The 12,404-nt window shown below is 36.2% G+C and overlaps 1 protein-coding gene across 1 annotated transcript in view; it reads right to left on the bottom strand.

The window, feature by feature from the left end:
• ACLY (ATP citrate lyase) overlaps window positions 1-12,404 on the bottom strand; it is a 62,445-nt gene that overhangs the window by 32,740 nt on the left and 17,301 nt on the right. Inside the window, exons 2-7 of the mRNA XM_015832227.1 lie at window positions 7,669-7,833; window positions 5,810-5,932; window positions 4,622-4,684; window positions 3,707-3,897; window positions 2,168-2,247; window positions 883-1,013 (exon numbers count right to left, since the gene is read on the bottom strand). Coding sequence (XP_015687713.1) covers window positions 883-1,013; window positions 2,168-2,247; window positions 3,707-3,897; window positions 4,622-4,684; window positions 5,810-5,932; window positions 7,669-7,827 — 747 coding nt within the window. The 5' untranslated portion in view covers window positions 7,828-7,833. The remainder of the gene's footprint in view (window positions 1-882; window positions 1,014-2,167; window positions 2,248-3,706; window positions 3,898-4,621; window positions 4,685-5,809; window positions 5,933-7,668; window positions 7,834-12,404) is intronic.

Below are 12,404 nucleotides of genomic sequence, written 5' to 3'. Positions count from 1 at the left end.
AATGAGGGTGGAGTAGTAATTAAACCTCGCCACCCTCATCGCCACTAGGTAGGATCTAACCTGTATCCTTGCCTGTGTTCGATCGAATTCGGTTCGGCTCACCCTCCAACTGCTCTCTAGGCGTCTTTTCCGGCGCTTCATCTCTCTCAGCTCCTCGGTAAACCAGGGAGCCAATTGAGATCTGCGCCGGGTCAGAGGCGCAGATCTCAATTGGATTCTAAATGGATTCCTCAGTTATACTACAATGTGAATCATTAAAGAGCTTTACAAAAAAAGAGATAAATGTTACATTTGCTCGTAACATTCAACCAAGTTTTTCTGACGCTCAAATTTGGGATGAACAAAACCAAACCATTTTAAAGAATGTTCATATTTTCCAAGCAGAACCAGTTTACTGTATTCCAGTTCTGCCCAGACAAAAACAATCCATGCCCAGTGCACCACAAATAGCCATCAGCATGTTTATTAGCCTACCTGAAGCGCCATCAAAAGTATTTCAGAGACATTTTCCATAGTGTGGATTCTAAGACTACTACCAAGCAATTTCAGTTCAGTTTTGGATTATTTTAATGGTGTTAAAAGGATGTTAACTGAGGAAGGATAAGAGGTCTAGTGCCTGTTCAAATATGTTTGTAATTAATCTCCCTCTCAAAGTGTTTGTATTGGAGTGTACTTGGTCATCATTCCTCTTATCTTTACAACAAGTGCATGTAAGAAGGTTAGTCTGAGAAGACAGTACTGGCGCAAGATCACTGCATGAGTTTCATAGTTGAATGATGATTAGATGGTGATAGTCTAACCAATCTACTTCAAGCATTTCAATATACTCAAACACTTCAGATACTCTAATTCTTCCACCCACAAAAGATTTTTTTTACTTGCCTCTGGATAAGCCTCCCTTCCAAAGGGAGGAGGGAATTCCACATCACCCCATTTCACTTTGCAGATGTAATCAGCTGTTGCATCGATTTTTGCAGCCAAGTCTAGTACGTAAACACCATCTGAAGTTACAACTGTATAGGGAGAAGAAACAAAAAGCAGGTTAGAATGAAATGTTCCCTAGCCACTGCTGAAGTGCCTCATTTCAGGCTCTTGCCTACTGTAAACTCATTCATTGGACATTTACCAATTAAGCATTTGGATGATTTACGCCCATGAGACATAAGGCTGTTTTCCTCAACCTGGCCCATGGTTTAGATGTACTGAAAATTTCCTAACACATCTGGAGAACTTCAGCTTGAGAATGCTAGAAAGCACTATCAAATAAGTGAAGTACATTTACGAATTAAAACTAAAGCAGATTTTCCTTGTCATCCAAAGCAAAATGTCATCCTACCTAGATATTGCGTGGAAAGAATAGAGATTCTTGTGGACTTCGCTCAATCCAGATTGTTAGGAGAATTAAACAGATTTGTATTTTCCAAAATAATAAATAATTCAGATTATAGATTTTTGATTTTTCTATGTTTTATGGCAGGGTTCTCAAACTGACATAACAAAATATTAATTTTAACATAAGTGAATGAAGACGTAATTCAAACGTTTTTCTTTAGCTATGAGCACAGTAGACTTCTGGACTTATCAGAAATAAACTGAAACAACTACCTTTAATAAAGAAAGACAAATAAAAATATACAGATGTACACTGACCAACACTCTCTTTGAGTCCTTGCACAAGATTCACAAAATATTTTTATTATTGCATAAGTAAATTTCTCAGAATGCAGTAATGTGTTTTGGCACACAGTACTGGAATTACAGGCACAGCATCTGCTAACTAATCTGAATTATGTGATCACATCATCACATCTAGTTGGGCTAAAGCTGAATCATAAAAAACAGACATCTGTGATGAGTTCTTTAGCATTGTTGCTGAAAATTCTGTCTGCTAAAGTTTGACAACCATAATTAATCTCTGAAGACATTGTTTTATATGAAGAACCTCAAACATTGATCGATGGGTATTTTTACATTTTCTCTTCCTGAAAGAATACAATATAAATTACTTCAATAACAAGACTATGTGGCAATATATTCACTATTTTATAGCAGAGGCTTCTCTTTCATCTTCATTTTCTATTCCAGCAAACTAAAAAAAACCCATCAGAAACTGAAAAATCCAGAATTAAATATATTCATCTTCCACAAACATAAAATAACACATTACCTAGTGGATTGATTTCCAGATATGTAAAATATAAATCTTCATAAAGGTTGAAGAGGCCAAAGATGAAGCTTGCCAAGATGCTACATAAAGATAGTACAAGATATACAGTAAGAAATTGCACAAATCAAACAATTTGTCATATTATGTAGATTTATCTCAATTCAGTCTGCCTTTGGACTAGCTGAGGCTCAATGGCTGACTTGGATGAGTCAGTCAGTGTCCTTGATTGTCCCTGAAGTTGTATTACCATAGTTTCTATTTTAAATGGGATGAAAAAGACATTGCAAATCAAAATACCCAGACACAAATATAATTCAAAGCATTATATAAATGAGAAAATCTTATTAACTGTGTTTTGAAGGCTTGCAAAGTATTTTGAAGTTTTAGGCAAAATGGAGGAGCATTGGCTGGTTGAGCAACTGTGGTATTACTTCCTCAAATTAACTGCCAGCAATGGCACCAGGGGAAACTGGAAACTAGGAAAGTGGCAATCCCACAAAACATATTTGCATTTGTTTTTGATTTTTTTTCTTCACAATTTGGCACTCAGTTTGGGTTCTTATTCATCCATTTAGTTCACCATATTAACAGACATGGGCCATCCTCACCTTCTGGCCTGCATGATGGCTAGCCCCTATGTCTCCTTTGACCCTACAGAGGTAGGCATGCAGCTTTGACCCAAAGAACCATAGCCAGATTGGCCAAAGCTTGCAGTCCCCTTTCTCAGTAGCTTGTCTACTCTAGAATAGGATGGACAGACAATGGCTTAATGTGGCTATTGAATGAGATTGGGCATGGCCACCAGAAAAAACACCTCTACATGTCTCTTACAGCCTTTTGGGGAAGATAATGAGGCAGGTATGTTAAATACAGTTACCTAAGCTGCTAGGTACAATTTCAAGCTGAGATTCAATGACCTATGTTTTTCTCTTTGGGAAGAACTCAGCCAGCCTTGCCCTGAGATGTAAGAGGCTTGACAACTGATTGCTGGATGACTGGTGTCTATATAAACTGGCAAAGTCCAGGAAAAAAATGGTAGAATCTAGGCATTTGGGAATATTTCTTGCCTTCTCTCTTGGATTCCTTTTTTATCCATATTATTCTGTCAGATAGGTAGGACTGAAAGATAAAGATTGACCCAATATGACTTGGGCTGTGGTTGAATACAGACTTGATCCAGTCCCAATCCAACATAGCAAGTATACTGATTTGGAGTATACTACTTTTTATTTTCAGCTGTAAGTATCTAGATACAGCATGGGATATTAGAAGAAAATGGCCTAGAGGTTTGCTCTTTCATAGTAATGAGTCATAAAGCACTCTCCAGCCATTATTAAAGATATCCCCATTCATCACACAAAAAGAGTAGAAAAAAAGATCTTTGGGCTCAGAAGAATGTTTATTGCCCCTGGGTAATTATAAACCTACAATTCTGCATTACTGGACAATGTTTGGCCTGGTCAGCATAACTGCTGCCATAAATCATTCCCCTGCAAACATCCACATTCCCTATGATAGAAAGCAATAGCTCAGAATTACTCTTTCTTATCCAGTGGAGCATGCACCAAGAGATGTTTCTTGATATCAGATTCACTCAGCTTGCAGTCCACGTGCACTAGCAACTTCTGGGCTTTGGCATCCACATCACCCACATCCACACCACCCTGGTGGTGAAACAGCACATAGTCTCCTTCACGAGCTGCATAAATACATACATAGAACTCCTCTGTCTGTGAAGAAAACATAATGAATTGGTAAGATCTTACTGAATGAACAGATAATCCTTTCTGATATTTTCTTTTGCCTCTGGTGTCCTCACCAAGATCTGACAAGTTCAGCCTTCTTTATTCTACTACCTTCTGCATATAGTTTATTACATAATAACAAAACAGAAGCAAAATTAAATTAATTCAAAGAAAGGAGAAAGCTTCATTTAGAATCTATTTACTTAATTATTCTTCAGTTAAACTACTACACAGTAAACCAGACTGCCTCAGAATCAGGATTAATCATAGTAAGACTGAGGAAATGCAACCTGTTTTCTTCTTTTCTACAGATTTGTGATACTACAGTTATCTTAGTCCTATTTCATCATCTCCATTGACTTCCTAGCTGCCTATTAGTATTTAAGAATATTGGTCAACTGAAAGGAGTTTGAAAACTTCAAGATTATGGAAATCGGATTTTTTTTCTCTGTCCTTAGCATAACAAAGCAATCTTCTTGATTTTACTGCCCTTCACATGCACACTGAAACATCAATCATCTTTAGTGGCCATATTGGCTAGGGAATATATTCCATTGCCTCTGAAAGACAGATTGAGAAAAAGACTCCTCCATGAAAATGAGATGCTTACTATTAAAACATAAGGCTAGTGGGATATGTACCAAAGATATACATATACAATTCTGTTCCATGAGAATTCTGCAAAGAGAGGTTTTGTAAACAAACTGACCTGTTTATGTGGAACAAAAGGTTCTATCAAAAAGTTCTTTAGGATACCCTTAGCTTTAGCAATCTGTGAAAAAGAAGAACAGATATAATCGTATTATGAATTAGCATCCCCTCAAGAGACTACAGTAGGATCTCTGTAACTGTTGGGCTCTTCTGGGTATTTGGGGCATTTTGAAAAAGTACCATGAGAATGATGGCACTGAAACATAAAGGATTACTCTTCTTCCATCATCCCCAAACCCAAATGATAGAAAACACATTCCTCTATTTTGATTTGCTGTGACTTTACGTCACACATTCATTAGAATTCAACACAATTATTTTTAATCTGCACATTTATAACAGAGCTTTCATTTGGTAGAAAAATCCAGTGGTTATGCCGACAGATTACACAGTAAAAACTCCTGATCCAGTATTTGCCAGTGAAGAAATGGATCCTTGTGTTTTTTACACTAGGTGATGTCAAAACCAGTATCAAATCATGGAACACAGTGGAGATACAGGTGTCCAATGATACAACAGTGATTTTTGTGGAAGATGGAGTCCTTGTCATAATTATGAGGAAAGTATTAATGCCTTGCATCCATGTTTTTTCTATGCAGCAAAAAATTTGCGTTTGGTCTGTTAAGACAAGAAGGGTGGTAGCTTGGAAAGGAAGGAGATTCTATATAAACATTATGCAAATTCTAGGAAATCAGCACGAATTATTTTTAAAAAATATCTCTTTGTGCATCTCTTTTTGTTTGTGTTCCTTTTACCTTTCTTTACATTCCGCACTTCTCCTCCTAACCATGTAATTGCTTCACTTCCATCCTTCCTTTTCCCACCAAAATCCTTATTCCCTTCCTTATCTAAGCAAATCATATTCTCCTTTCAAAACAAAAACTGTCATAGGATACTCAGAATACACTAGCCACCTAGAAATGGCCTTATCAACTTCAGTGAAGATTTTAAAGTGGGAGGTGGAAAGCAAATTTCCCATGCCATAGACTTATGATCATAGTGATTCCTACAGGTACTATATGCTAAGGACATTCATTATAAAATACAAAATTGTTGAGTGCCAAGTTCTGTTCTCCCAATAGGTTTGGGCATTCATTGATTTATTCATTCATTCACTCCATTTCTTTTCCAAAGATCCCTGTCCATATAAAATGATGTGGTTTGCTCAGAAATAAGTAATACTTACTGTAGTTTCTTTTCCAAGTCGTGGTTTCAGCCAGACTTTCACTTGTTCTAAATTAAGATCCACACCGACCAAGCCAAGTTTACCGCGTCGTTTTATCAGCTGATCAGGTTTCACCACAAGACGCTAGAATTTTTCAAAGGAAAACCCCAAAATGTAAAACCAATCTTGTGGATAATTATATCAGATTTGTCATAGCTTACATGCTTTTTCAGAAAATTCAGGCACTGTTTCTCCATATGAAGAACTGTAATTTGATCATTTCAGCCATATCAAAGAAACAATATAAAAAGGGTCAGTTTGATTGATAAACTTCGTGGAAGTAATGTATGTATTTATTTTGGCATCATCACTACCATGAGATTATCCCTACCTCATAAATACAACAATGAAGGCTAGAAAAAAGCATCAGGTACGATAGAATCCCTGTGATTAGCAGGAGCAGTCTTGTACAATGGTAAGACACTTACTTGCAAGTAACTGTCCTCATCACAAACATTAACAGCAGTATACCTAACATTGATGTCAGAACCAGGGATCTGAAAGTATTCTTTCTGTTCCTACTTTAGGCATCCTATCATTAAATTAAGAACCCTTCCTGTCTCCTGGCAGAACTCCTGCTCTTATATCTTCCTTGCTGACACAAGGCAACAACTGAGTCATGTAACTAAGTGCATAGTATTTAATTAGCCATCAATAGAGCTGTCCTCCATCAGCAAGAAAAATGGGACTGTATTGCAGATGCATGCTCCAAATGTGATTAAACTGGATGGGAGCCAGGAGAACAAGCAACCCAAAGGAATCGGGGACAGAATGTCTCTGCTTTGCAATTCTGCTTTTACAATAAATAATTTGAAAGGAGAAGATTCCCAGAACTTTTCAAAGCAAAAATGAAAATAAAGAACACCTGCCTTCTGGAACACCATTCTGCCTAAGAGTATATGGCCCCCATCCTGTCCATGTTTAAGGGAGCCTTTAACACCTGGCTGTATCACACGTCCTGGATCAGAATGGGTGGTATTTTTTCTTCTGGGTGATATATTCTATTTTTTTTTCTTTCAGTGCTGCATTGTAAGCTTCCCAGAATCATGCAGACTGGGGCAACCTATAAATCAAATCAAAGCAAGCAAGCAAGCAAACTAGGGAGAGGCATCTAATATGCTATTTTATCCACAGAGGATAAAAGATACAATGATGATCAGTTGAAAAGTAAAATACATCAACTAACCATTCTTTGCTTTATTATAATCAAATCTCTCCACAAAGATGCCAGTATGATAGAGCTCTTTTTGTTAAGGACTATGTTTTCTCAAAAGTAACCTGTTAAGGTTGGAGAATTGAATGGAGCTAAAGCAAAATGGAACTTTTCTGACACCATTATTTTCTGATACTGCTTTCTCCCTCTCTTATTAGACTTCAAAATTTATATTTCGCAAAGGACACCTGAGATTAGGAAGCAGGTGGTCTGCCCCAGATAAAGGTGGTAATCCCCAAGTTCCTCAGCTGTCAGGAGCAAGCTTCCCCCAATGGCAATCAGCTATGGCTGCAAGCATTTTTTAACGTGAATCTCAGTAGGAATCTCAAGGACAAAGATGATCTTTCACTCTACCTAGCTTGGCCTAGGAACTGGAAATTCAATGATGGTATCTAAAGACTTGTATTGCTGCTTATTAGCCAAATAGCTAGACAAAGGCTTTTCTAGGATTTATATATTTCTTTTTCTTATTTTGAAAATGTTGAGATTATAGACTGTTGCTAGCCTTCCGAGTTAAGAATAGATCTAATGAGAGGAAGCGTTCAGTACTTTTATAGGAATCTCAGATAGCTTTAAGATGTAACAAGACACAGTTTTGTTTTCTCACCTCAGTCAACAACCAGGGATGATCTTGGATGAGCTGGTCCCAGTCACTATCAGGTGTTACTCTGGCATATTTGAAGCGATTCTGGATGGCTGAAGAGGTGCAGATGTATTTATACAAAAACTCCTTCCCTGTTTGTTCAGAAATTGCTTTGGCAGACATGGTTACCTAAGGCCAATTAGAAAAAGTTATACTATAGTTACTTATAAAATATTTGACTTTAGAATATTTACTTTAATGTGGCTTTACTGACAGAGATACGATTCAAAACTATTCTATGTTTAAGGTGGTTCTTGCATCTCCAATATAACTGTAGTCAATATTAACTCTATTCTAGAAACCAAGGCATAACAGTTCTGCTGATCTATACAATTCAAAATATGGAGAAGGCACAATTACAATTAGTAATAGTGAATTTTCCACTCTGGGGAATGCATTCCCTCAAAAGAGGCTTTTAATTATTAATTTTACAATTTACTTTCTTTTAATTTTTAAACTTTTTTGTTCTGTAATTTATATTTAACAATGAAATTCCTTGGCAAGGAATGCTAAGAACCAGAAAAAAGATGTTTAGAATCAGCAGAGAGAGAAAAAAGAATCAGTTACCAGCTACTCAGTTGAAATACCAAAATAAGGACATTAAAACATAGAAAAAAGCATTCCATTCTTACTTTCAAGTTTCAGGTTTCTCCAATATGAAAGCATGTGTTCTACCAAGCATTTATGAAGAGCAGGAAGAAGAGGACAGATTGAAGCTAACCCTGATAGAAAAATGCCCAGAAATATCTATTTGTATACATCAGTTCAAATCTTTAGAATCAGGCAAATGGCATCCTGATTCTCCTTTCCTTTCATCCACTAATTTACCTGTCCTTGTTAAAACTGAAGTCAGGAACTGATTGAGCTCTACAGTATACTCCTCAACATTTTTGTTATTAACTTGGAGAAGGAGATGGCTGGAATCTTTTTTCCTCTTTTCACTTTTTTTTAATTGAATGCAAAAAACAAGTAAAAAAATACATAATGGTGTAAATAAAGAAAAAAATTCTTGCTGCAGTATTTATATATTGAAATAGTCTTCCATGATTCTTTCCTGTGTATCTATCAGTCCTAAAAAGAAAGGTTCTGATTTAAATTGAATATTAATCTATAAAATTCTCTATATGAATTTGAGCATTGGAATCCAAAGTATGTTAGCTTTTTTACATGTCCAACAAGCATGATAGAATATCCCTTCAGGTTGTTCACTTGTCCATACATTTGGAATATTTTATACATTTTATATAATTTCTCTGAAATTATGATTCACAATTTTATAAAAATTTTCTTTGATCACAACATAATGAAAATTTCAATCTTTTCATTATATTTTCCTATTGATCATCTGGATATTATAACCAAAATTCTTAGCCCACTTTATCATATATTCTTTAATCTGGTATTTCATTTCAAATTTCAACAAAAGTTTATATCTTATAGACACAAAAAAGTGTTTTTGTACAATTTATTGAAAATCAGATCTCAATACATTTAATATAAATGGCCCTATATAATACTGACATGAAAAATATATTTGATATCATTTATCAGATAATAAAAAAATATTTTAAACAGACTTTCACAAAATTATCACGGAGGGTATTATGTTATGTTGACAATCCTTCCCTACTCTAGAAAATAAATGAGTTCATATTGAGGCTCATTAAGTTTTACTGCTGCTTGCAATGGCTAAGTGCTCAAACTCCATATACAAAAAACACAACAACAACAACAACCTGCCAGCTCAGTCTTTACTTAAGGGAGATGGGACGAGCCAAAATGAACGTTCTTATTTGCCTTAAAACAGACTGCAAGAAGACAGTTTAAAAACAAGGATGGAAAGTGAACCTAAATTTCTCTTTTGGTTTGGCTGGTAACTCCGGCAGTCACCATGAAATATTTGAAAAGGTTATTTCAACTCTATAAGAAGTAGTATTTCATAAAGAATAAGACAAAATTAGTAAGGGAAGTATTTATTCTTTTTAATGGTTTCCCCCCTTCAAACTAGTAGTTTTAATTTAATACTAAAAAACCTGTTAACATTTCAAATCAAACATTGTTTCAGAAAATTTATTATAAACTTTAAATTCTGCAGAACTTACTTTTTAGTAAGTATAAACTTTACAATGAAATTCAGCTGAAGATGGTACATAATTCTTGGGAAGATATTGTTCCTGCAACACTATAGACATTTTTTAGGCAGAAATAAGCATCTCACTAGCAGAAGTGTAGTTTTTCCTACAAAATACAAATATGCTATCCTTACAATCTTTTAAGGATAACAACAGTTTTAATATTTGAGAGTAAAAGAAAAAACTATTAAATGAATAATTTTGTTAGAGAATTTGGGTACAGTGTGCACATATGTACTTGAAATCTACTGGGTGAGCTGCTGATTTTTGTCAGCAGAGAAATTTATATATAAACTTAATCTCTCTAGAACGCACTGATAATAACGTTTTAAAAATACCTTTTGATATTTAGATATGGGTCAGGAGTGGTACCAAAGATGCTTTTTTACGAGGCAACTGGATTTTCTTGTTTTTCTTTGAAGATGTTTCATTTCTCATCCAAGAAGCTTCTTCAACTCTAACATTCTTGGATGAGAAGCGAAATGTCTTCAAAGGAAAACAAGAAAGTCCAGTTGCCTCATGAAAAAGCATCTTTGGGACAACTTCTTGGAAAGAAATTTGTAGATTCACTTCATTACCTCCCTCAACACCCAAAGCAGTAAAAGGAAGTAAAGAAGAAGAGGACCTCACTACTACAGTATGGAAATGAATGAATGAAAAAGATAAATAGGCCCTGAATGCTTTTATGAAAGCAAAAAGCAAAACAAAAAAACCCAAAGATGGAAGACAATACAAGACAAGGCAATTTCCCCCCATCAAATCCTACAATAGTTTTAAGTGCTCTTTTCTTTTTTAATATTTGAAAGAGTGCTTTCTTTCCCCCTTACCATTTTGCCTATAGTGTACTTTTTAAAAAAATGAAGAAAAACACTGTAGGCTAAAACAGCAGCAGGTCTTCAAGGGGAAATTAGGAAGAAAAGTCTTCACTTCCCCTGCAGCCAGGCAAGAAAACCAAACATCCTGACCAAAGAACCAAGTGCTTTGGTTTTTCCCCCTTGTCATCAGTGTGCTCCCTTTCTTGGCTGATGCGCTTAAGATTCCAGGCACAGCCAGGTAACCAATTAACATAAAACTGAGCCTAAAGGAAGGAGAAATGCTAATTGTATAAAGCTGAGTTCTGTAATTTTTAAAAATGACTATGAAATTCTTGCTTATATTTAAAAATCTGATACTCAGCCAAGGAAATATTAACTCACATTTTCATTTGTTATATTGGTTACAGATAAAGATATTCAGAACTCTCTTTCTACAATCATCTGAAATCCATCACACAAAAGGATTTTTTTACTGCGCTGACTAAGCATTTATTCCTAGATACACTTCTTGGTACATAGATAGGAACAATTATATGTCACCACTACTATATGTGCCTGGGTTAGATTGTTCTTCTAAATCTTCTCATCTTTGGGAATATCTATGTTGGCTCACACTATTATCCTATCATGATGAGAGCTATAGAAAATAATGTTTGGTTGCCACATTCCACTCTTGATTTGTAAAGTCCTAAAGTTTAATGTAATATTATTTATCAGAATCCAGCATGCTTTCCACTGCTATGCAGATTGTATAAGCATGCTGATCTCTTATTGCGCTGACTGTTTTGGAACAAATTTTGAAACTCCTTAGCTCAGACATGTCAAACACAAGGCCTGGGGGCCGGATGCGGCCCGCAAAGTGGTTTCATGTGGCCCGCGAAGCCATCCTGGAAACAGTGAGGGAACGGCCCCCTCTGTCTTGGCCCTGGCCCAGGCCAGCTGGGAGCCAATGTACAATTTTGTGGTGGCCATCTATGCTGAAACACATTCAGTCTTAGCTCCATAAGGTCCCCCCCTGCATGGCCTGAGAGGAACAGTGAGGCTCCTCCAGTGGACCATGCCTTGGCACTTGCCCCAGTCCCACCCCCTTCTGCCAGAGACCCTCAGATCTATCCCACTCCTGCCCAGGCCTCCACAGGCACCCTTGACGCGAACGATGTAGAGCTGGCCACACCCACCCAGTAGCCCACACCCACTCAGTCCACGCCCACCCAGTAGGCTGCACCCACCCTGGCCACTCCCACCCAGCCCTGAGGGCAACTGCAACACTGATGCGGCCCTCAATGAAATTGAGTTTGACACCCCTGCCTTAACTCATTCTGTACCATTTGCTGCTTCACAGCGAACAGATGCTATCAGCAATCTCATTGTATACAATCTATTTTATGAGAGTTATAAATTAATCTTGTTTCCAGCAAATATTTCTGTCTGTGAAGAATTGAGGCTATGGTTCCCATCCCCCTCATTTTGAAGATATACATATGCAATTCCTGATTATCCATGCTTTGGGAAGCCTGTTTTCCACATCATTATCTTCCATACATAAAATTCTTGATATATATATATATATATATATATATATATATATATATATATATATATATATATATATATATATATATATATATATATTTCTAATAACACTAAAACTAAAACAGTGACTCCTGGGTGTGATCATCTTTCCAAAAACAAACTGTGAACACCAGGAGTATATTAAACTATACAAAGTTTAATAACATAAAACATAAAACAA

This window comes from Protobothrops mucrosquamatus, unplaced genomic scaffold (assembly GCF_001527695.2).
Source record: "Protobothrops mucrosquamatus isolate PMUCROS unplaced genomic scaffold, P.Mucros_1.0 scaffold1, whole genome shotgun sequence".
Classification (NCBI taxonomy): Eukaryota; Metazoa; Chordata; class Lepidosauria; order Squamata; family Viperidae; genus Protobothrops; species Protobothrops mucrosquamatus.
The sequence above is the reverse complement of the archived record's forward strand: the minus strand, read 5'-3'. Positions and strand labels throughout refer to the sequence as shown.